The 23065-nt window shown below is 44.4% G+C and overlaps 1 protein-coding gene across 1 annotated transcript; it reads left to right on the top strand.

Annotated features, from left to right (window-relative positions):
• Positions 1-821: 821 nt before the first annotated feature.
• On the top strand, positions 822-18901 carry cfap298 (cilia and flagella associated protein 298). The gene is made up of 8 exons (XM_090226359.1): positions 822-883; positions 1279-1420; positions 4292-4459; positions 7465-7532; positions 8832-8990; positions 12891-13022; positions 14829-14924; positions 18681-18901. The coding sequence occupies exons 2-8, from the start codon at positions 1282-1284 to the stop codon at positions 18789-18791; spliced, it is 873 nt and encodes a 290-aa protein (XP_090082485.1). The 5' UTR covers positions 822-883; positions 1279-1281; the 3' UTR covers positions 18792-18901.
• Positions 18902-23065: the final 4164 nt, after the last annotated feature.

Here is a 23065-nt window from a genome sequence, read left to right as displayed (position 1 = left end):
AGCTATGGAAATACTTTGTACAGGACTATTATTTAAAGAATTTGTAAGAAGTTGGGTGATTAATAAAATCAGACACAGTGAGATAGGACAATCTTGCCTAATTCCTCTCTAACTCACTTCTAGGTGAGGTGCCATGTTTCAGTTTGATAGAGCTGTTACCATTCGTATAGAGAGTCTTAATAGCCTTACAGAAAACGTGTCTAACTGTTGTGCCTTCAGATTTCGAGAAAAATTAACAACTAATGAAGAATTTTTCACTTCTCAAACCCCAACCTCAGGCTGGTCAGAAATATTTTTGGAGAAAGGAGGAGATAGGAATCCCTTTGACAAATGATTTGAAATAAACGTGCAACGCTCCATCAACAGACTGTCGACCAATCGTGTTTACGGTGTCATGCTGCGTCACGCCGTTGGTAAACTAATCGTCACGCAATCCCTTCTCAAAGTCAGTGTGAGTCGAGAAATGTGCCTATTTTCCTCGAAAGTACGTAATGTCACGATTCCAAAGCTATACAAAACCACAGATAGAAAGTTGATTATCTTACATCTTGGAAAATATTTGTAATGTTGTACTTATTGAAGAAGTTCATGCTTATATTGGATTTTTGAGTTAGCGTCCAATTAACTCACATTCACACCTTGAAGGAGAGCTTTTCTTGTCCCAGAATGAACAGCGTGGCTCTTCAACGTAATATTGGCAACGTACACAATGGGCGTTAATACTATTCCAATAAGAGTTTCCCCATCTCTTCAAAATTATCTCTGGTGTTTCGCCAGGGTTCCCGGATGTCTCGCGATACTTTGTTTACAAACGATTGAACACTGCGACACCTCTGGTACGCTGCTATTTTGTGTCCTTCCTGACGCTGCCTTTTCCACAGCGGTAGGTTTTTTGTCTATTGTTATAAAGTTAACTCTTATCCATGTCACAATATTCATTTGCCTGTAAAATGTTAGTAATTTGTATGTAGCTAAAAAATAAAAGTTGACGCTCAAGTTGTTTCACAGCTAACGCTACTTAGTTATCAACAAAGGGAAGTTGGTGTTTAGTTGCTATGGTAACTTAATTCCTGATTGAGCTTTCTAGCTTGGTAGCTATAACTTTTAGACTAGTCCGCCAGCTGACATAGTTAACGTTACCTACCGGCTCTATAAAATCTGTCTAGTTAGCTAACAACTTAGGGGGGGGGGGGGGTATATATAACCTAATATAATAGTTTAGGATTCACAACTGGATGGCTAGCTAGTTAGCTAGCTAATACTTTGACATCATTGCAGAGAATGGTGCAGCTGCACGTGAAACGTGGTGACGAAAGCCAGTTCCTGTTCAGCACGTCAGTCGACGTCCCGTTGGAAACCCTGACCCAGCAGGTCACAGCCATCTATAACACCAGGCTCAAAGTAGACAGGATATGCTCAGGTGAGTAACGTTAGTGGGTGTAAGAAGATGTAGCTATAAACCCTGCCTCTGTCTTGTGCCAATTAGTGGTCTTCACGGATCCACCTGTACCCCGAGACTCGATCCGGGCCCAGAATTCTAAATAACCTGTCTGGGTCGGATCTGATATGATTGTAACGGGTATGGGTTGTGTAATTTTAACTGGCTTGTCCGGAAGGGCCCCACACAGATCCAGAGAGAGAGACATTGTATCAATCAAATGTATTTATAAAGTCCTTCTTACATCAGCTGATGTCACAAAGTGCTGTACAGAAACTCAGCCTAAAACCCCAAACAGCAAGCAATGTAGGTGTAGAAGCAGGGTGGCTAGGAAAAACTGGACTGGGGACAGCAAGGAGTCATCAGGCCAGGTAGTCCTGAGGCATGGTCCTAGGGCTCAGGTCCCCCGAGAGACAAAGAAGGAGAGAATTAGAGAGAGCATACTTACATTCACACAGGACTCCGGATAAGACCGGAGAAATACTCCAGATATAACAGACTGACCCTAGCCCCCCGACACAAACTACTGCAGCATAAATACTTGAGGCTGAGACAGGAGGGGTCGGGAGACACCGTGGCTCCATCCGACGACACCCCCCGGACAGGGCCAAACAGTATACTTTACGCTGATGCTCTCGCTTTGCACAGGAGTGGCACATGTAGGTTGTTGTAGGCCAATCGTAAGTCATCAAAGCGGCAATAAGCTACAGTCACAGAACATCCATGTGTGGCAAAAGTTACAAGATATCTAATCAATGGACGATGGAATTAAAGATCCGCCATGCAAAAATGATGGAGTTAAATGGAGAAGTATAGGCTTCAACGACCAACAGGTAGGCTGCTACTTAATATTCTGAATGGAGTTGTTGTTATTTGTAACTGTAGGATCAGAAAGTCCTGCCTCAATTAGCCTTTCTATCTAACATTAGCTAGCTTAACTATCTTCTCCCGGTTTGACTACGTAGTCATAGTTGATTATAAATAACCTAGGCAGCTAGTAGTCTACTATAGTGAGAAGGGTTCAATAGCGGCCTGCAATTCAGGGCGTTCCTGCATGTTGGTATTCCTGCATCTGCAGGAACCCCTCTATATTTCTATTGGTCAATTTTTAAGCTAAGACAGGCAGGTGATGGGGGTGCTCCAGTACAGTAGGTGGCGTTAATGCACAATAACGTTGGATGCCAGCTGCCGATATACCCCACAGAAGGGGGCAACGGTTGCTAGCTAACCGTACACCGGTAGACAGTGTTCTTTGTCTCTGCCTATCGGTCACTGTTTTTCTGCAGTTCTGTTAACGACGGTGAGAGCAGTTGTTCGGCAGGCGGGAGCGAAGGACACTGTGTGCTAGCTTGGTCAGCTAGTCCGATACACAGCAGGCCGGTGGCGGGGGCGACATGTGCCATCTAACTAGCAAGCTAGCACATGGTGTCGCTAAATAGCAAGCTAGCTAGTTAGCTAGCACACGGTGTCCCCCCCCCCCCACCTGCTGTGCTAGCGGTAGGCGGGGGCATCACAGGTAGACAGCAGGCGGGGTGACACCGTGTGGTACATAACTAGCAAGATGGCACACGGTGTCACTAACGATGTCGCCCCAGCCTCGCACCTGTTGTGCTAACGGGGGAGACCGTTAGGCAGTGTCCTTCGCCCCGGCCTGTCAGTTCTGTTATTGACGGTCAAGTGCAGGTGTTTGGCAGTTTGGAGCGAAGGACACTGTCTACCGGTGTCGCTCCTTCTAGTTAGCAAGAAGGACTCTGGGAGGTGGGGGCGAAACAATTCGTGCCCCATTTTCAGAAGTGTCACACTCTCTCAAAATATGGCACTTCCCCCGCCTGCTAGATCGGCACCTCTCTCTACCTCCCTGTGTCCCTCTCTCACAGTACGACACCTCTCTCTCCCTTCTCTCGTGTCTTATCAGCTCCGCTTATTAAAGTAGCTTAATAAATTACCTTTTCTGCTGCTTCCCTCACTCGGACCGGGCCAGGTCTGGATCCGACCAGGTCTATACAGAACGGGTCTAGTTGTCCTCTGGTCCGTTTGGAACGAGTCTCTATATATATTTTTTTTATGAACTTTAGCAGAAGCTCCATACATAGCTGCATTTGTACACCATAGACCAGTATAGGCATTACATGGCTACATGTACAGTACCAGTTTGGACACACCTACTCAGAGTGTGCAAAGCTGTTATCAGGGCAAAGGGTGGCTACTTTGAAGAATCTCAAATATAAAATATATATGTTTAACACTTTTTTGGTTACTACATTATTCCATGTTTTATTTCATAGTTTGTCTTCACTATTATTCTGCAATGTAGAAAACCCTGGAATGAGTAGGTGTGTCAAACTCTTGACTGGTACTGTACGTTATACACAATAGAGCTAATTAGCTAGCTCTACACTATGTTGTATACAATACAGTACATTAGCTAGCTCTACACTGTTGTATACAATACAGATAATTAGCTAGCTCTACACTATGTTCTACACAATACAGCTAATTAACTAGCTCTACACTGTTCTACACGATACAGCTAATTAGCTAGCTCTACACAATACAGCTAATTAACTAGCTCTACACTATGTTCTACACAATACAGCTAATTAGCTAGCTCTACACTATGTTGTATACAATACAGCTAATTAGCTAGCTCTACACTGTTGTATACAATACAGCTAATTAGCTAGCTCTACACTGTGTTATACACAATACAGCTAGCCCTGCACTATATAATACACAATACAGCTAACTAACTAGCTCTACACTTTATACAAGACACACACAGCTTCCTTTGGCCAAAAAAAATGTATGGGTGTTAACGTGTCTGTGTTCCATTCTCCTGTCTCCTCCCTCAAGAGTTCCCAGAGCTGGTGGACCACGGAGTGACGCTGCCCCCCAACATGCAGGGTCTGACGGATGAACAGATTGTTGACCTGAAGCTAAAAGACGAGTGGGAGGAGAGGTGTGTCCCCAGCGGAGGACCTGAATTCAACAAGGATGAGATCGGAAGGAGGAACGGACACGGTGAGTCCAGAGGTGTATTCTTAGTCGGAACAGATTACTCCAGAACGTGAAAATGTATAATAAATAAAATCACACTTGTCCATTGGACAATTTATGTACGTTCCTCCCCATTTTGTTCCATTTGCTTCTGTTTGATTCCGTATGGTTCTATTTGGTCCTCTTTGGTTCTGTTTGTTTCCGTATGGTTCTATTTGGTCCTCTTTGGTTCTGTTTTGTTCCGTATGGTTCTGTTTGGTCCTCTTTGGTTCTGTTTGGTCCTCTTTGGTTCTGTTTGGTTCCGTTTGGTTCTATTTGGTTCTATTTGGTTCTGTTTGTTTCCGTATGGTTCTATTTGGTCCTCTTTGGTTCTGTTTGGTCCTCTTTGGTTCTGTTTGGTCCTCTTTGGTTCTGTTTGGTCCTCTTTGGTTCTGTTTGGTTCCGTTTGGTTCTGTTTGGTTCCGTTTGGTTTGATTTGGTCCTCTTTGGTTCTGTTTGGTTCTATTTGGTTCTATTTGGTCCTCTTTGCTTCTGTTTGGTTTAGGGATGCAAATTCTGGTCAAGTTTGCTTCCGACTAGCTAACCCTCATTAATTCGTCAACAAACGGTAAAAATAAAATCCGAAAACAGGAAAATGACGTGAACGACAGAAAATACCATGCATGCATACAAGGAGCTAGCGTAAGAACACTCAACTCCATTGCAGAGTTGAGTGATAACTGGTCCCGCGATTTGATAGCAACAAAATTGAGTCCCCATCAGCCGATACTTGTTAAATATGTACATTCTGAAAACGCTGACCTGTACAACTGTGGTCCTTCCATGGGATGCTGAAATGTATACTTTTTAATAAAAACCGTATTGAATTCATCCACCGACTTTTTAACAAATTTCTGTAGCTCAACTGGAGACAGACTCCTTGGCATACTACGTAAGCTGAAATTTAAATCCACACAGGTGGTTTCGCGCTAAATTGAGCAACAAAAATGAGGGGGAAAAAAAGTCTATGGTTGTATTCAATAAAAGTTTTTATTAAAAGTAGTAATGTCAGGACCATGCGGAAGGACCGCAGTTGTACAGGACAAACATAGGTACAGGTAAGCATGTATTGATCGGTGACTCCATGTTTTTTTTTTTTATATGAATAGCGTGATGAGTTATCAATATTGAACTCCGCCTCGTAATAAGAGAACGGACTTGAGCATTCCTCGGGCTAAACAAGCGAACAGATATTTTTCATTAAGAGCTTAATGTAAACATGGCCACAACGACAAACACCTATCGTCCTTACAGTCAAAAGGCTATAGTCTTATTATCGAACACGCAACTCCTTTTAATGAAGAAGCGAATAAAACGTCATTTTCAAACATTTGCCAAAATCTAATTGGCTGGAAAACACTGTTCTAAACATCACACATGTATTGTGAGCGGTTCTACATGTGCCAGAAAAGAGCATTTCCATTAGAAAGAGGGGGAATCTAATTGCAACAACTAGGATGTGTTGCTAATATCACTAGAATTGTGACTTTTGTCTTCTGGGCAAATGAAAAGAAAGTTGATATAGAAACCAATAGAACAGGAGAGAAATGCTGGTTAATGGCTTGAAGTCTTTATGAAAGAATTGCCTCCATGTTTCTATGTTCTGATTTTTGGCTAAGCTGCTTTGAACCGAGGTAAGACATTTTTAATCGTGGTCATCAAAACTGGGTTTTTTTTTTAAATAGGAGATGGCGTTTAGAATTGTTATTTGTTGCGCAATTAGTTTTCAAAAGCATGTTTCATTCTCTTACCAGATTTTTGAGGAGTTGCTATCACGCTGTCTGACAGGTGGTAGACTATTCCTCTCCTCAAACTAGGCTGTGGAGCTCCTCTGGTCCTGTCTGACAGGTGGTAGACTTCCTCTCCTCAAACTAGGCTGTGGAGCTCCTCTGGTCCTGTCTGACAGGTGGTAGACTATTCCTCTCCTCAAACTAGTCTGTGGAGCTCCTCTGGTCCTGTTTGACAGGTGGTAGACTTCCTCTCCTCAAACTAGGCTGTGGAGCTCCTCTGGTCCTGTCTGACAGGTGGTAGACTATTCCTCTCCTCAAACTAGGCTGTGTATGCTGTGGCATGTAATAAATTGGATATATGATGACTAACGCAAATACACACATTCGCCAATGGAATTCCACTAAATTATGCAAAAGAACCTATAGAAATGTATTTTCGTCAGCTAACCAATTAAAGCAGCTAACCAATTAAAGCAGCTAACCAATTAAAGCAGCTAACCAATTAAATCAGCTAACCAATTAAAGGTTAACCGTTAACATCCCTAGTTTGGTTCCGTTTTCTTCCATACACACTGTATATGTGACAAATTTGATGGCCACCATAATTTGGTCTGGGCCTGGATCCTGCTCTTTGTGGCCAGTGTCTTGGTCAAGGTGGGCTCCCTAGTGGCCCAGCGGTCTAAGGCACTGCATCTCAGTGCTAGAGGCGTCTCTACAGACGCCCTGGTTAGATTACAGGCTGTATCACAGCTGTCTAAGGCACTGCATCTCAGTGCTAGAGGCGTCACTACAGACGCCCTGGTTAGATTCCAGGCTGTATCACATCCGGCCGCGATTGGGCGCCGCACAATTGGCCCAGCGTCGTCTGGGTTGGGCCGGTGCAGGCCATCGTAGTAAATAAGAATTTGTTCTTAACTGACTTGCCTAGTTAAATTAAAGGTCAAAAAAAAATCTTGGCTTTAGTAAAGAGGACAATTGACACTTGTTCTAGCTGACATACAGAAGTTCTGTGTGCTCTTACCTCCACCAGTCTGGAGCCTGCTCTCTCTGCCCAGGGGCTTGGCTCTTGTATAGAGACTGGCAAGAGTCCTCCTGGCTATATTGTTGTGAACCTGAGAGAGTTGGGATCAATTCAGAAAGTACCACTGAAATTCCAATTTTCTCAATGCTTTTCAATTAGGAACATTTGTAATTTGGTTTACTTTCTGTAAATGGAATTAACCCTGAACCTGAGTGTGCTCCCTCTTCCTCCTCTTCCAGCTCCTAACCAGAAGATGAAGGAGGTGCTGAGGAACACTATGGAGGAGGCCAAGGCGGTCATCTCTAAGGTAGCTACGGTATTTAAATATCCAACACACAGACACTCATCTCTAAGGTAACTACTGTATTTAAATATCCAACACAGACAGTCATCTCTAAGGTAACTACTGTATTTAAATATCCAACACAGACAGTCATCTCTAAGGTAACTACTGTATTTAAATATCCAACACAGACAGTCATCTCTAAGGTAACTACTGTATTTAAATATCCAACACAGACAGTCATCTCTAAGGTAGCTATGGTATTTAAATATCCAACACACAGACAGTCATCTCTAAGGTAACTACTGTATTTAAATATCCAACACAGACAGTCATCTCTAAGGTAACTACAGTATTTAAATATACAACACACAGTCATCTCTAAGGTAACTACGATATTTAAATATCCAACAGACACTCATCTCTAAGGTAACTACAGTATTTAAATATCCAACAGACACTCATCTCTAAGGTAACTACAGTATTTAAATATACAACACACAGACACTCATCTCTAAGGTAACTACTGTATTTAAATATCCAACACAGACACTCATCTCTAAGGTAACTACGATATTTAAATATCCAACACACAGACACTCATCTCTAAGGTAACTACAGTATTTAAATATACAACACACAGACACTCATCTCTAAGGTAACTACTGTATTTAAATATCCAACACAGACAGTCATCTCTAAGGTAACTACAGTATTTAAATATCCAACACACAGACAGTCATCTCTAAGGTAACTACTGTATTTAAATATCCAACACAGACACTCATCTCTAAGGTAACTACGATATTTAAATATCCAACACACAGACACTCATCTCTAAGGTAACTACAGTATTTAAATATACAACACACAGACACTCATCTCTAAGGTAACTACTGTATTTAAATATCCAACACAGACAGTCATCTCTAAGGTAACTACTGTATTTAAATATCCAACACAGACACTCATCTCTAAGGTAACTACGATATTTAAATATCCAACAGACAGTCATCTCTAAGGTAACTACAGTATTTAAATATCCAACACAGACAGTCATCTCTAAGGTAACTACGGTATTTAAATATCCAACACAGACAGTCACGTCATCTCACATTCTAGGCCTACACCAGATATGAAAAACTACATCTAATGGATCACACCACACACGTTATACTGAGTCCCAAACGGCACCCTATACGGTGCATTACTTTGAACCTGGGCCCTATAGGGGAAGTAGTGCACTATGTAGGGTTTAGGGTGTCCTTTGGTGACGCAGGCCCCTTTTTTTTTTCTTATTTCTCCTCCTTTTGTGCTCTTCAGAAACAGGCGGTGGCTGGTGTGTGTGTTACCATGGAGACGGTGAAGGAGGCGCTGGACCAGCTGAGGGGCGCGGTGATGATAGTCTACCCCATGGGCTTGCCGCCACACGACCCAATCAGGATGGAGCTGGAGGACCAGGAGGACCTGTCAGGAACACAGGTAGGTAAACAGCAGGCCTCTTCCTGGGTCGTCACGTCACCACCAGATGGCTTCCCCATGGAGATCATCTATCCTTCTATTTATTAATACATTTATTAAATATTTATCTCAGTTGTTGTTAATTCTGTGGACTGGGTCTGTACATGGGATCACCTCCCTGACGTTACAGTGTATGGCAGGCATCACCTCCCTGACGTTCCAGTGTATGGCAGGCATCACCTCCCTGACGTTCCAGTGTATGGCAGGCATCACCTCCCTGACGTTCCAGTGTATGGCAGGCATCACCTCCCTGACGTTACAGTGTATGGCAGGCATCATCTCCCTGACGTTCCAGTGTATGGCAGGCATCACCTCCCTGACGTTCCAGTGTATGGCAGGCATCACCTCCCTGACGTTCCAGTGTATGGCAGGCATCACCTCCCTGACGTTCCAGTGTATGGCAGGCATCACCTCCCTGACGTTCCAGTGTATGGCAGGCATCACCTCCCTGACGTTCCAGTGTATGGCAGGCATCACCTCCCTGATGTTACAGTGTATGGCAGGCATCACCTCCCTGACGTTACAGTGTATGGCAGGCATCACCTCCCTGACGTTACAGTGTATGGCAGGCATCACCTCCCTGACGTTACAGTGTATGGCAGGCATCACCTCCCTGACGTTACAGTGTATGGCAGGCATCACCTCCCTGACGTTACAGTGTATGGCAGGCATCACCTCCCTGACGTTACAGTGTATGGCAGGCATCACCTCCCTGACGTTACAGTGTATGGCAGGCATCACCTCCCTGACGTTACAGTGTATGGCAGGCATCACCTCCCTGACGTTAGTGTATGGCAGGCATCACCTCCCTGACGTTAGTGTAAGGCAGGCATCACCTCCCTGACGTTAGTGTAAGGCAGGCATCACCTCCCTGACGTTAGTGTATGGCAGGCATCACCTCCCTGACGTTAGTGTAAGGCAGGCATCACCTCCCTGACGTTACAGTGTATTGCAGGCATCACCTCCCTGACGTTACAGTGTATGGCAGGCATCACCTCCCTGACGTTAGTGTATGGCAGGCATCATCAACTACATTTAACCGCGGGAAGATGGTCGGGGGCCTGGAACATAATAACAAATCATTTGTTAACCTCAAATTGACCTCAATAAGCCCTAACGTATACTGTACAGTGCATTCGGAAAGTATTCAGACCCCGTGACATTTTCCACATTTTGTTACGTTACAGCCTTACTCTAAAATGGATTAAATTGTTTGTTTTTTTCCCCATCATTAATCTACACACAATACCCCATAATGACATCACAATACCCCATAATGACATCACAATACCCCATAATGACATCACAATACCCCATAATGACATCACAATACCCCATAATTACAAAGCAAGAACAGGTTTTTCGAGAATTTTTGATTAAATATTAACTGAAATATGACATTTACATAAGTATTCAGACCCTTTACTCAGTACTTTGATGAAGCACGTTTTGCAGTGATTACAGCCTTGATTCTTCTTGGGTATGACGCTACAAGCTTGGCACACCTGTATTTGGGGAGTTTCTCCCATTCATCTCTGCAGAGCCTCTCAAGCTCTGTCAGGTTGGATGGGGAGCGTTGCTGCACAGCTATTTTCAGGTCTCTCCAGAGATGTTTGATCGGGGTCAAGTCCAGACTCTGGCTGGGCCACTCAAGGACACTGAGGCTTGTCCCGAAGCCACTCCTGCATTGTCTTGGCTGTGTGTTTAGGGTCATTGTTCAGTTGGAAGGTGAACCATCGCCCCAGTCTGAGGTCCTCAGTGCTCTGGAGCAAGTTTTCCTCAAAGATCTCTCTGTACTTTGCTCTGGTCATCTTTCCCTCAAACCTGACTACTCTCCCAGTCCCTGCCGCTGAAAAACATCCCCACAGCATGATGCTGCCACCACCATGCTTCACCATAGGGATGGTGCCAGGTTTCCTCCAGACGTGATGCTTGGCATTCAGGGCAAAGAGTTCAATCGTGGTTTCATTAGACCAGAGGGTCTTGTTTCTCATGGTCTGAGTCCTTTAGGTGCCTTTTGGCAAACTCCAAGCGGGCTGTCATGTGTCTTTTACTGAGGAGTGGCTTCTGTCTGGCTCTCTACCTTAAAGGCCTGATTGATGGAGTGCTGCAGAGATAGTTGTCCTTCTGGAAGGTTCTCCCATCTCCACATAGGAACTCTGGAGCTCTGATCAGGTTGTTGGTCACCTCCCTGACCAAGGCCCTTCTCCCGATTGCTCAGTTTGACCAGGCGGCCAGCTCTAGGAGAGTCTTGGTGGTTCCAAACATCTTCCATTTAAGAATGTTGTAGGTCACTGTGTTCTTGGGGACCTTCAATGCTGCAGAATATTTTTGGTACCCTTCCCCAGATCTGTGCCTCGACACAATCCTGTCTCTGAGCTTTACAGACAGTTCCTTCGACCTCATAGCTTGGTTTTTGCTCTGACATGCACTGTCAACTGTGGGACCTTATATAGACAGGTGTGTGCCTTTCCAAATCATGTCCAGTCTATTGAATTTACCACAGGTGGACTCCAATCAAGTTGCAGAAACATCTCAAGGATGATCAATGGAAACAAGATGCACCTGAGCTCAATTTTGAGTCTCATAGCAAAGGGTCTGAATATTTATGTAAATAAGGTATTTCTGTTTTTTATTTTTAATACATTTGCAAAAATGTCTAAAAACCTGTTTTCACTTTGTCATTATTGTCGATAATGACAAATAATTTAATCAATGTTAGAATAAGGCTGGAATGTAACAAAATGTGGAAAAAGTGAAGAGGTCTGAATACTTTCTGAATGCACCGTATAATGTTGGTCTAAAACATAGTAATTTGCAACCTTGCTTACATTTGTATAAGATCACGTCTCTCTACTATGTGTGAGAATACTTGGGAACAGATTTCTGAAATTAAAATAATTTGGAGCTGATTTACTGCTGTTTTTTACAGTCTTATGTCCAACAATTAATTTTGTTTAAATATATTTTTATTGCTCAGAATCCTGGTGTGTGTGTTGTCCAGATGTACAAAACCCCTGATTATCAGTTGAGATAACACCGAACCCTCTCCCTCTTTGTCCAATTGTCTCTCTGTCTATCTCCCCCTCTATTTGTCTCTCTCCCCTCCCTCCATTCTCTCTCCCCCTCCTCTCTCTCTCCCCCTCCTTCCCTCCTCTCTCTCTCTCCCCTCACTCCCTCCCCCTCCCCCTCCTCTCTCCCTCCTCCCTACCCCTCCCTCCCCCTCCTCTCTCCCTACCCCTCCCTCCTCTCTCTCTCTCTCTCCTCCCTCCCCCTCCCTCCCTCCTCTCTCCCTCCTCCCTCCCTCCTCTCTACCCCTCCCTCCTCTCTCTCTCCCCCTCCCTCCTCTCTACCCCTCTCTCTCTCCCCCTCCTTCCTCTCTGCCTCCTCCCGTATCTCTCTCTCCCTCCTCCCCTCCCTCCCCCTCTCTCCCTCCTCCCTCCCGCCTCTCTCCCTCCTCCCTCCCTCCTCTCTGCCTCCTCCCATATCTGTCTCTCTCCCTCCTCCCCTCTCTACCCCACCCTCCTCTCTCCCCCTCCCGTATCTCTCTCTCTCTCCCTCCTCCCTCCCTCCTCTCTACCCCTCCCTCCTCTCTACCCCTCCCTCCCTCCTCTCTCCCTCCTCCCTCCCGCCTCTCTCCCTCCTCCCTCCCTCCTCTCTGCCTCCTCCCATATCTGTCTCTCTCCCTCCTCCCCTCTCTACCCCACCCTCCTCTCTCCCCCTCCCGTATCTCTCTCCCTCCTCCCTCCCTCCTCTCTACCCCTCCCTCCTCTCTACCCCTCCCTCCTCTCTACCCCTCCCTCCTCTCTGCCTCCTCCCTCCTCTCTCTCTCTCCCTCCTCCCCTCCCTCGTCTCTCCCAGGCATCTCTCCAGGTGATTCCAGTGGAGGAGGCTCAGCTGTGGTGGGCTGCTAAGGAGTTGCATAGAGGGAAGAAACTACAGGATTACATCGGCAAGAACGACAAAACCAAGATCGTAGTCAAAATACAGAAGGTGGGTGGAGCTACACAACTTGTCAGTAGGGACAGGTGGGTGGAGCTACACTACAACTAGCCGGTAGGGACAGGTGGGTGGAGCTACACTACAACTAGCCGGTAGGGACAGGTGGGTGGAGCTACACTACAACTAGCCGGAAGGGACAGGTGGGTGGAGCTACACTACAACTAGCCGGTAGGGACAAGTGGGTGGAGCTACACTACAACTAGCCGGTAGGGACAGGTGGGTGGAGCTACACTACAACTAGCCCGTAGGGACAGGTGGGTGGAGCTACACTACAACTAGCCCGTAGGGACAGGTGGGTGGAGCTACACTACAGCTAGCCGGTAGGGACAGGTGGGTGGAGCTACACTACAACTAGCCGGTAGGGACAGGTGGGTGGAGCTACACTACAACTAGCCGGTAGGGACAGGTGGGTGGAGCTACACTACAGCTAGCCGGTAGGGACAGGTGGGTGGAGCTACACTACAGCTAGCCGGTAGGGACAGGTGGGTGGAGCTACACTACAACTAGCCGGTGGGGACAGGTGGGTGGAGCTACACTACAACTAGCCGGTAGGGACAGGTGGGTGGAGCTACACTACAGCTAGCCGATAGGGACAGGTGGGTGGAGCTACACTACAGCTAGCCGGTAAGGACAGGTGGGTGGAGCTACACTACAGCTAGCCGGTAGGGACAGGTGGAAGGAGCTACACTACAACTAGCCGGTAGGGACAGGAGGGTGGAGCTACACTACAACTAGCCGGTAGGGACAGGTGGGTGGAGCTACACTACAACTAGCCGGTAGGGACAGGTGGGTGGCGCTACATTACAACTAGCCGGTAGGGACAGGTGGGTGGAGCTACATTACAACTAGCCGGTAGGGACAGGTGGGTGGAGCTACACTACAACTAGCTGGTAGGGACAGGTGGGTGGAGCTACACTACAACTAGCCGGTAGGGACAGGTGGGTGGAGCTACACTACAACTAGCCGGTAGGGACAGGTGGGTGGAGCTACACTACAACTAGCCGGTAGGGACAGGTGGGTGGAGCTACACTACAACTAGCCGGTAGGGACAGGTGGGTGGAGCTACACTACAACTAGCCGGTAGGGACAGGTGGGTGGAGCTACACTACAACTAGCCGGTAGGGACAGGTGGGTGGAGCTACACACTGGTGCGTTACTGACTGGAGGAGATGCACACTGGTGCGTTGCTGATTGGAGGAGATGCACACTGGTGCGTTTACCTGTTACACTGAACGTTTATCTGTTTGCCCGCTTGAGCAGAGCGCGAGCCACTTTATCAGCTGTTCTCGGGTGTGACTGAGCTACGCGTCGTCGACATCTTGAAAATGGAGACAGAGTACATTTTTACATGTCAATAATCCAAAGTGGTTTCTTCTCTCATCTCCATATAAAAACACAGGATAGTTCAGATCACATCAGAGCCAATAAGATGAGGTAAGGAGAGGAAACCAGGAAGCAATAGTCCATGCTTTTCAGTTCGCTGTAGGCCTAGCCCTTGGTCGTAGCCTGGAGAGATAGATCTAGATGTTCTAGAGAGAGATAGATCTAGGATTGTTCTAGAGAGAGATTTAGACATTCTAGAGCGAGAGAGATAGATCTAGACGTTCTTGGGAGACAGATCTAGACGATCTAGATGGGGGATAGAGCTAGACGTTCTAGACGGGGGGATAGATCTAGACGTTCTAGACGGGGGATAGATTTTGATGTTCTAGGTCCCACAAATGGATATAATAGATTGATCACCCATGACCCAGTGGTGTAGCTCGTCCTGATGTTTTGACCATGTGTTTCTGTCAGAGGGGCCAGGGGGCGCCAGCCAGAGAACCTGTGGTCACAGAGGAACAACAGAAACAGATGATGATGCACCACTACAAGAGACAACAGGAACTCAAGGTGGGACTCACACACACACACACACACACACACACACACACACACATATATACACACATACATATACAGTGCATTGCGAAAGTGTTCGGCCCCCTTGAACTTTGCGACCTTTTGCCACATTTCAGGCTTCAAACATAAAGATATAAAACTGTATTTTTTTGTGAAGAATCAACAACAAGTGGGACACAATCATGAAGTGGAACGACATTAATTGGATATTTCAAACTTTTTTAACAAATCAAAAACTGAAAAATTGGGCGTGCAAAATTATTCAGCCCCTTTACTTTCAGTGCAGCAAACTCTCTCCAGAAGTTCAGTGAGGATCTCTGAATGATCCAATGTTGACCTAAATGACTAATGATGATAAATACAATCCACCTGTGTGTAATCAAGTCTCCGTATAAATGCACCTGCACTGTGATAGTCTCAGAGGTCCGTTAAAAGCGCAGAGAGCATCATGAAGAACAAGGAACACACCAGGCAGGTCCGAGATACTGTTGTGAAGAAGTTTTAAGCCGGATTTGGATACAAAAAGATTTCCCAAGCTTTAAACATCCCAAGGAGCACTGTGCAAGCGATAATATTGAAATGGAAGGAGTATCAGACCACTGCAAATCTACCAAGACCTGGCCGTCCCTCTAAACTTTCAGCTCATACAAGGAGAAGACTGATCAGAGATGCAGCCAAGAGGCCCATGATCACTCTGGATGAACTGCAGAGATCTACAGCTGAGGTGGGAGACTCTGTCCATAGGACAACAATCAGTCGTATATTGCACAAATCTGGCCTTTATGGAAGAGTGGCAAGAAGAAAGCCATTTCTTAAAGATATCCATAAAAAGTGTTGTTTAAAGTTTGCCACAAGCCACCTGGGAGACACACCAAACATGTGGAAGAAGGTGCTCTGGTCAGATGAAACCAAAATTGAACTTTTTGGCAACAATGCAAAACGTTACGTTTGGCGTAAAAGCAACACAGCTCATCACCCTGAACACACCATCCCCACTGTCAAACATGGTGGTGGCAGCATCATGGTTTGGGCCTGCTTTTCTTCAGCAGGGACAGGGAAGATGGTTAAAATTGATGGGAAGATGGATGGAGCCAAATACAGGACCATTCTGGAAGAAAACCTGATGGAGTCTGCAAAAGACCGGAGACTGGGACGGAGATTTGTCTTCCAACAAGACAATGATCCAAAACATAAAGCAAAATCTACAATGGAATGGTTCAAAAATAAACATATCCAGGTGTTAGAATGGCCAAGTCAAAGTCCAGACCTGAATCCAATCGAGAATCTGTGGAAAGAACTGAAAACTGCTGTTCACAAATGCTCTCAATCCAACCTCACTGAGCTCGAGCTGTTTTGCAAGGAGGAATGGGAAAAAATGTCAGTCTCTCGATGTGCAAAACTGATAGAGACATACCCCAAGCGACTTACAGCTGTAATCGCAGCAAAAGGTGGCGCTACAAAGTATTAACTTAAGGGGGCTGAATAATTTTGCACGCCCAATTTTTCAGTTTTTGATTTGTTAAAAAGTTTGAAATATCCAATAAATGTCGTTCCACTTCATGATTGTGTCCCACTTGTTGTTGATTCTTCACAAAAAAATACAGTTTTATATCTTTATGTTTGAAGCCTGAAATGTGGCAAAAGGTCGCAAAGTTCAAGGGGGCCGAATACTTTCGCAATGCAATGTACACACACACATATACACACACACACACATACATTCAGTTGAAGTCAGAAGTTTACATACTTAGGTTGGAGTCCATTAACTCGTTTTTCAACCACTCCACAAATTTCTTGTTAACACACTATAATTTTGGCAAGTCTGTAAAAATATCTACTTTGTGCATGACACGAGTAATTTTTCCAACAATTGTTTACAGACAGATTATTTCACTTATAATTCACTGTATCACAATTCCAGTGGGTCAGAAGTGCCTTTAGACAGCTTGGAAAATTCCAGAAAATTATGTCATTGCTTTAGAAGCTTCTGATAGGCTAATAGACATCATTAGAGTCAATTGGAGGTGTACCTGTCGAGGTATTTCAAGGCTTGCCTTCAAACTAAATGCCTCTTTGCTTGACATCATGGGAAAATCAAAAGAAATCAGCCAAGACCTCAGAAAAAAAAATGGTAGTCTGGTTCATCCTTGGGAGCAATTTCCAAACGCCTGAAGGTACCACGTTAATCTGTTTAAACAATAGTACGCAAGTATAAACATCATGGGACCACGCAGCCGTCATACCGCTCAGGAAGGAGACGCCTTCTGTCTCCTAGAGATGAACGTACTTTGGTGCGAAAAGTGCAAATCAATCCCAGAACAACAGCAAAGGACCCTTGTGAAGATGCTGGAGGAAACAAGTACAAAAGTATCTGTATCCACAGTAAAACAAGTCCTATATCGACATAACCTGAAAAGGCCGCTCAGCAAGGAAGAAGCCATTGCTCCAAACCTCCATAAAAAAGCCAGACTACGGTTTTCAACTGCACATGGGGACAAAGATCGTACTTTTTGGAGAAATGTCCTCTGTTCTGATGAAACAAAAATAGAACTGTTTTGCCATAATGACCATCGTTGTGTTTGGAGGAAAAAGGGGGATGCTTGCAAGCCGAAGAACACCATCCCAACTGTGAAGCACGGGGGTGGCAGCAGGAGGCCTTCAAACCTGACTCAGTTACACCAGCTCTGTCAGGAGGAATGGGCCAAAATTCACCCAACTTATTGTGGGAAGCTTGTGGAAGGCTACCTAGAACATTTGACCCAAGTTAAACAATTTTAAGGCAATACACTCAATTAGTATTTGGTAGAATGTAAAACTTCTGACCCACTGGGAATGTGATGAAAGAAATAAAAGCTGAAATAAATCATTCTCTCTACTATTATTCAGACATTTCACATTCTTCAAATAAAGTGGTGATCCTAACTGACCTAAAACAGGGATTTTCTACTAGGATTAAATGTCAGGAATTGTGTATTTGGCTAAAGTGTATGTAAACTTCTGACTTCATCTGTACATATACAGTCTATATAGTCTATACAGTCTCCCTGTCCTACAGTGAATATATATTTTTCAGTCTATACAGTCTCCCTGTCCTACAGTGAATATATATTTTTCAGTCTATACAGTCTCCCTGTCCTACAGTGAATATATATTTTTCAGTCTATACAGTCTCCCTGTCCTACAGTGAATATATATTTTTCAGTCTATACAGTCTCCCTGTCCTACAGTGAATATATATTTTTCAGTCTATACAGTCTCCCTGTCCTACAGTGAATATATATTTTTCAGTCTATACAGTCTCCCTGTCCTACAGTGAATATATATTTTTCAGTCTATACAGTCTCCCTGTCCTACAGTGAATATATATTTTTCAGTCTATACAGTCTCCCTGTCCTACAGTGAATATATATTTTTCAGTCTATACAGTCTCCCTGTCCTACAGTGAATATATATTTTTCAGTCTATACAGTCTCCCTGTAATTTCTATAAAACACGTGCCATGTTTTATATTCCCACCTCCCTACCAATCTGGTTCCCACCTCACCTTAATAATCTGCTTTATCTGAGTACATTACCATAAACCTTAGTGTATTGTCTGGTTTTATCTGAGTACATTACCGTAAACCTTAGTGTATTATGTCTGTGGTTTTATCTGAGTACATTACCGTAAACCTTAGTGTATTATGTCTGGTTTTATCTGAGTACATTACCGTAAACCTTAGTGTATTATGTCTGTGGTTTTGACAGATGCTGGACGAGGTGGAAGACGACAGTCACCTCCACTCAGACTGGTCAGACAGACAGGCCTTAAAGAGACAGTTCCAGGGCCTCAGCAACATCAAGTGGGGTCCCAGATAGACACACGGCTTTATTTATGTATTTTTTAATGCAAATTGTAAGCTTAAGTTTACAAAAAAAAATTAGGTTGGTTCTGCAATGTTGAAAATAAAGTGTGTTGACAAAAAAAAGTGTTTTTAAATATATATTTAGCCGTAACTATATACACACACGCCAACACACAGAGGGAGACCGACATGGATATGAACCCACACACTCACTATTGATGCCGTAACCCAATGGACTGTTGTTCTACAGAAACATTGTTCTCTCCAACCTCTGTTGTTCCACCTGGAATCTGTTCACTGTTGTCTGTGTGCCTGTTTTTTTTAAATGTTTTTAAAATGTTCTGTCCATCATCTTTATTTAAACTTAGGCCACGTGACAATGTCATAGAAATGTCACATTGGAAATGGTCAATAATACGTATTGTAATGAACTGAACAATCTTGCGTGTATGGATCCCAATGTCCTCTCTCTCTTTGGCCGGGGCTCAACCCTTTTTTCCTATTTTTTTTACCCCGTTTTCTCCCCAATTTCGTGGTATCCAATTGTTTTTAGTAGCTACTATCTTGTCTCATCGCTACAACTCCCGTACGGGCTCGGGAGAGACGAAGGTTGAAAGTCATGCGTCCTCCGATACACAACCCAACCAAGCCGCACTGCCTTCTTAACACAGCGCGCATCCAACCCGGAAGCCAGTCGCACCAATGTGTCAGAGGAAACACCGTGCACAGGAGTCGCTGGTGCGCGATGAGACGAGGACATCCCTACCGGCCAACCCCTCCCTAATCCGGGCGACGCTAGGCCAATTGTGCGTCGCCCCACGGACCTCCCGGTCGCATGGGCGCGAACCCAGAGTCTCTGATGGCGCTGCAGTACAGCCACTGCGCCACCTGGGAGGCCCCGTGTTTCAACCTTTTTTAAAGGTGCTACATATCTCCTGCGGAAGCAAGGTGAATTGACGCAACAACACATCCCATTTCCCCGTAACGTGGTGTAGACGTTACTATTTTACTTTCAGTTTCGTCCACCAACTTCAAACAGCAGTAAAAAATGATCGTTTTTGTTATTGAAAATATTCCACAGGGATTTAGATTTAATACAGGGACCTACATTATTCAGTGCTTGTTTTTCTTACATAAACTGAAATTGAGCGAAGAGTGTAGAATTTTAGCAACCAGGAAATTACAGAGCGATTTTTTTTTTTCTTCCATTCTGTCATTGTTGGTTGTGCTCGAGGAGGAGAGGACACCGCCTCCTAGTGACACCGATGGAAGAGAGTGAGGGTGCAGTTTCCCCATCGTGACAACAAAGGCAGTTCTGGCTTTTGTTGTCTAATAGAAAGTTTACATTTTTGAATGTAATTTAAAAATATATATATATATATATTGTGAAACACTATCATTCCACTATTACTGCAGATGTATTATGTAAATGTCCTTAAATTACAATGCAAAAGTCATTTTTTTTAAATGATCTTTAAAAGTCTGATGTAGTGTGCAGTGTTATAACGAGTCTGGCATTGAATCCCGACCTTTCTCTCTCTCTCTCTCTCTCTGTGTGTTCACTGACTCCCTGTTGAGTCATGGGTAGTTGACGTCCGGTATTCTGGGTGTATCAATCAGAACTTTCACTGAGGAGGATGCACCACGTTTCCTCTCTTTGTCCCAGCCTGGGCAAACCAGGCCTCTGTAACCCAGTGCTTCAAACAGCCAGGATGCACCACACTCCCTCTCTTTGTCCCAGCCTGGGCCAACCAGGCCTCTGTAAGCCAATGCTTCATACAGCCAGGATGTTACCACACCACAATTACACCCTATTCACTATGGAGTGCATAGTGAATAGGGGGCCTGGTCAAAAGTAGTGCACTATATAATCTATATGGGATACACCCACAGCCTCACTCACAGGGGGAAGTTCTAGAGTTCACACGGAAGGTTCCAGAACAACAGAGGAGGGGTGAAGGTTCCAGGACAACAGAGAAGGGGTAAAGGTTCCAGAACAGTGAAGGGAACTGTCCCTTGGGGGGGGGGGGGGGGTAGAAAGACTAGGATTCCAAACAGGTGTGAACTACAGAGCTGTTTACAAGCAGGACAGGGTAGAAAGACTAGGATTCCAAACAGTTATGAACTACATAGCTGTTTACAAGCAGGACATGGGTAGGAAGTGGAAACCTGGACACATAAGAGTGGAACATTTCTCAACCTTCTGAAGCAACATACTATACCAAAGGAACACCTTCCTAATATTGAGTTGCACCCCCCTCCCACCCCCCTTTTGCCCTAGGCATGGACTCTACAAGGTGTCGAAAGCGTTCCACAGACATGCTGGCCCATGTGTAGACTCCAATGCTTCCCACAGTTGTGTCAAGTTGGCTGGATGTCCTTGGGGTGGTGGACCATTCTTGATACACAGAGGAAACTGTTGAGTGTGAAAAACCCAGCAGCGTTGCAGTTCTTGACACAAACCGATGCGCCTGACACCCTCTACCATACCCCTTTAAAAGCACTTCAGTCTTTTGTCTTGCCCCATACACAATCCATGTCTCAAGGCTTCAAAATCCTTCTTTAACCCGTCTCCTCCCCTTTATCTACACTGATTGAAGTGGATTTCACAAGTGACATCAATAAGGGATTATAGCTTTCCTCCTGGTCAGTCTGTCATGGAAAGAGCAGGTGTTCTTAATGTTTTGTAAACTCAGTGTATATTGCTAACCGATACAGTCTCAGACTGTGTAATATTTAACGTCTTGAAAAGCGTCCCGAAAGACACCCTTATCCCCTATATAGTGTGCTGGTTCAGACCAGCACTCAGCCATGTGGGACTCAGACGCAAGTGTTTTTCATCGTCTCTGTATACCGTGAAAAAAGATAAACAATGTGCTCGGATCCACTTTATACAAAGTTAAATCTGCTGCCGGCTCCTCCTGTATAAAATCCAAAGAACAAAAAGAAAAAAAAATACAATATCCAATATGCCAACCTGTCATTGTGATGTCATTCCCTGTCATTGTGATGTCATTCCCTGTCATTATGATGTCATTAACCTAAATGTTTGGCCTATTCAGAACTTATTACAAAAAAACAAGCTGCAAGAAAAATGTAATTTCTCATTAAGGACTGCTGGGTGCAAGAGTCCATTTAAGATTATTTACCGGAGGTCTGTCCTACTTCTGTTCTAAAGTATGTCATGGAACATCTTGACCGACCTGAGTCTTGGAGGGCTGAGTGTTTTGTCATTTGATTTGTCAAGCGGGGGGGACCAACTCCATATTAACGCCCATGATTTTGGAATGAGATGATCGACAAGCAGGTGTCCACGTATCTTTGGTCATGTTGTGTACTTCAATTCTTTATTTCACCACTTCTTCCCCTTCTGGAAACCTTGGTTACAACCGCTCTCAAAAATCATCAGTAAAAAATACAAAATAAAGTATTTTTTGACACCAAACTCCACAAAGTAAGTCCTGCAGGCTCTAGTTTAGTCTAATCTTGATTATTGTCCAGTCTTGTGGTCCAGTGCTGCAAGGAGAGACCTAGTTAAACTGCAGCTGGTCCAGAACAGAGCAGCACGCCTTGCTCTTCATTGTAATCAGAGGGCTGATATAAATATTATGCATGCCAGTCTCTCTCTTGGCTAAGAGTTGAGGAGAGACTGACTGCATCACTTCTTTTAATAACATTGTGTTGAAAATCCCAAATTGTTTGCCTAGTCAACTTAAACACAGCTCTGACACACACACACTTATGCCACCAGGGGTCTTTTCACAGTCCCCAAAACCAGAACAAATTCAAGAAAGCGTACAGTATTATATAGAGCCCTTATTGCATGTAACTCCGTTTCATCTCATATTGCTCAAATAAACAGCAAACCTGGTTTCAAAAAACAGATAAAGCAACACCTAGTGGCACAACGCCTCTCCCCTATTAGACCTAGACAGTTTGTGTGCATGCATTGATATGTAGGCTACGCATGCCTATTATTAATTGATGTAGTTCTGTTCTTGTCTATTAATGTTCTGTGTTCTGTGTTTCATGTTCTGTGTTCTGTGTTCTGTGTTCTGTGTGGACCCCAGGAAGAGTAGCTGCTGCTTTTGCAACAGCTAATAGAGATCCTAATAAAATACCCTGAACAACAATGAATACGCTCTTGTCGTCTTTCTAGGTTGATCTAGAATGTTTGACACGGTTGATCATGAAACAATACTTGCTAAATTGCATTATTATGGTGGTCCTGATTATACATATAAATGGCTATATAATTATGTTTATGATTAGAAAACAATTTCTGTA

This window comes from Oncorhynchus mykiss, chromosome 29, assembly GCF_057628025.1.
Source record: "Oncorhynchus mykiss isolate SJ-2025 chromosome 29, ASM5762802v1, whole genome shotgun sequence".
Lineage (NCBI taxonomy): Eukaryota > Metazoa > Chordata > Actinopteri > Salmoniformes > Salmonidae > Oncorhynchus > Oncorhynchus mykiss.
The sequence above is the reverse complement of the archived record's forward strand: the minus strand, read 5'-3'. Positions and strand labels throughout refer to the sequence as shown.

What these genes read in the sequence shown, in the direction of transcription:
- cfap298 (XM_090226359.1), top strand. Translation starts at nt 1,282, where the DNA reads ATGGTGCAGCTGCACGTGAAACGTGGTGACGAAAGCCAGTTCCTGTTC. An exon ending in AGTAGACAGGATATGCTCAG is followed by an intron (nt 1,421 to 4,291) that starts GTGAGTAACGTT and finishes TCCTCCCTCAAG; the next exon opens with AGTTCCCAGAGCTGGTGGAC. An exon ending in TCGTAGTCAAAATACAGAAG is followed by an intron (nt 13,023 to 14,828) that starts GTGGGTGGAGCT and finishes TGTTTCTGTCAG; the next exon opens with AGGGGCCAGGGGGCGCCAGC.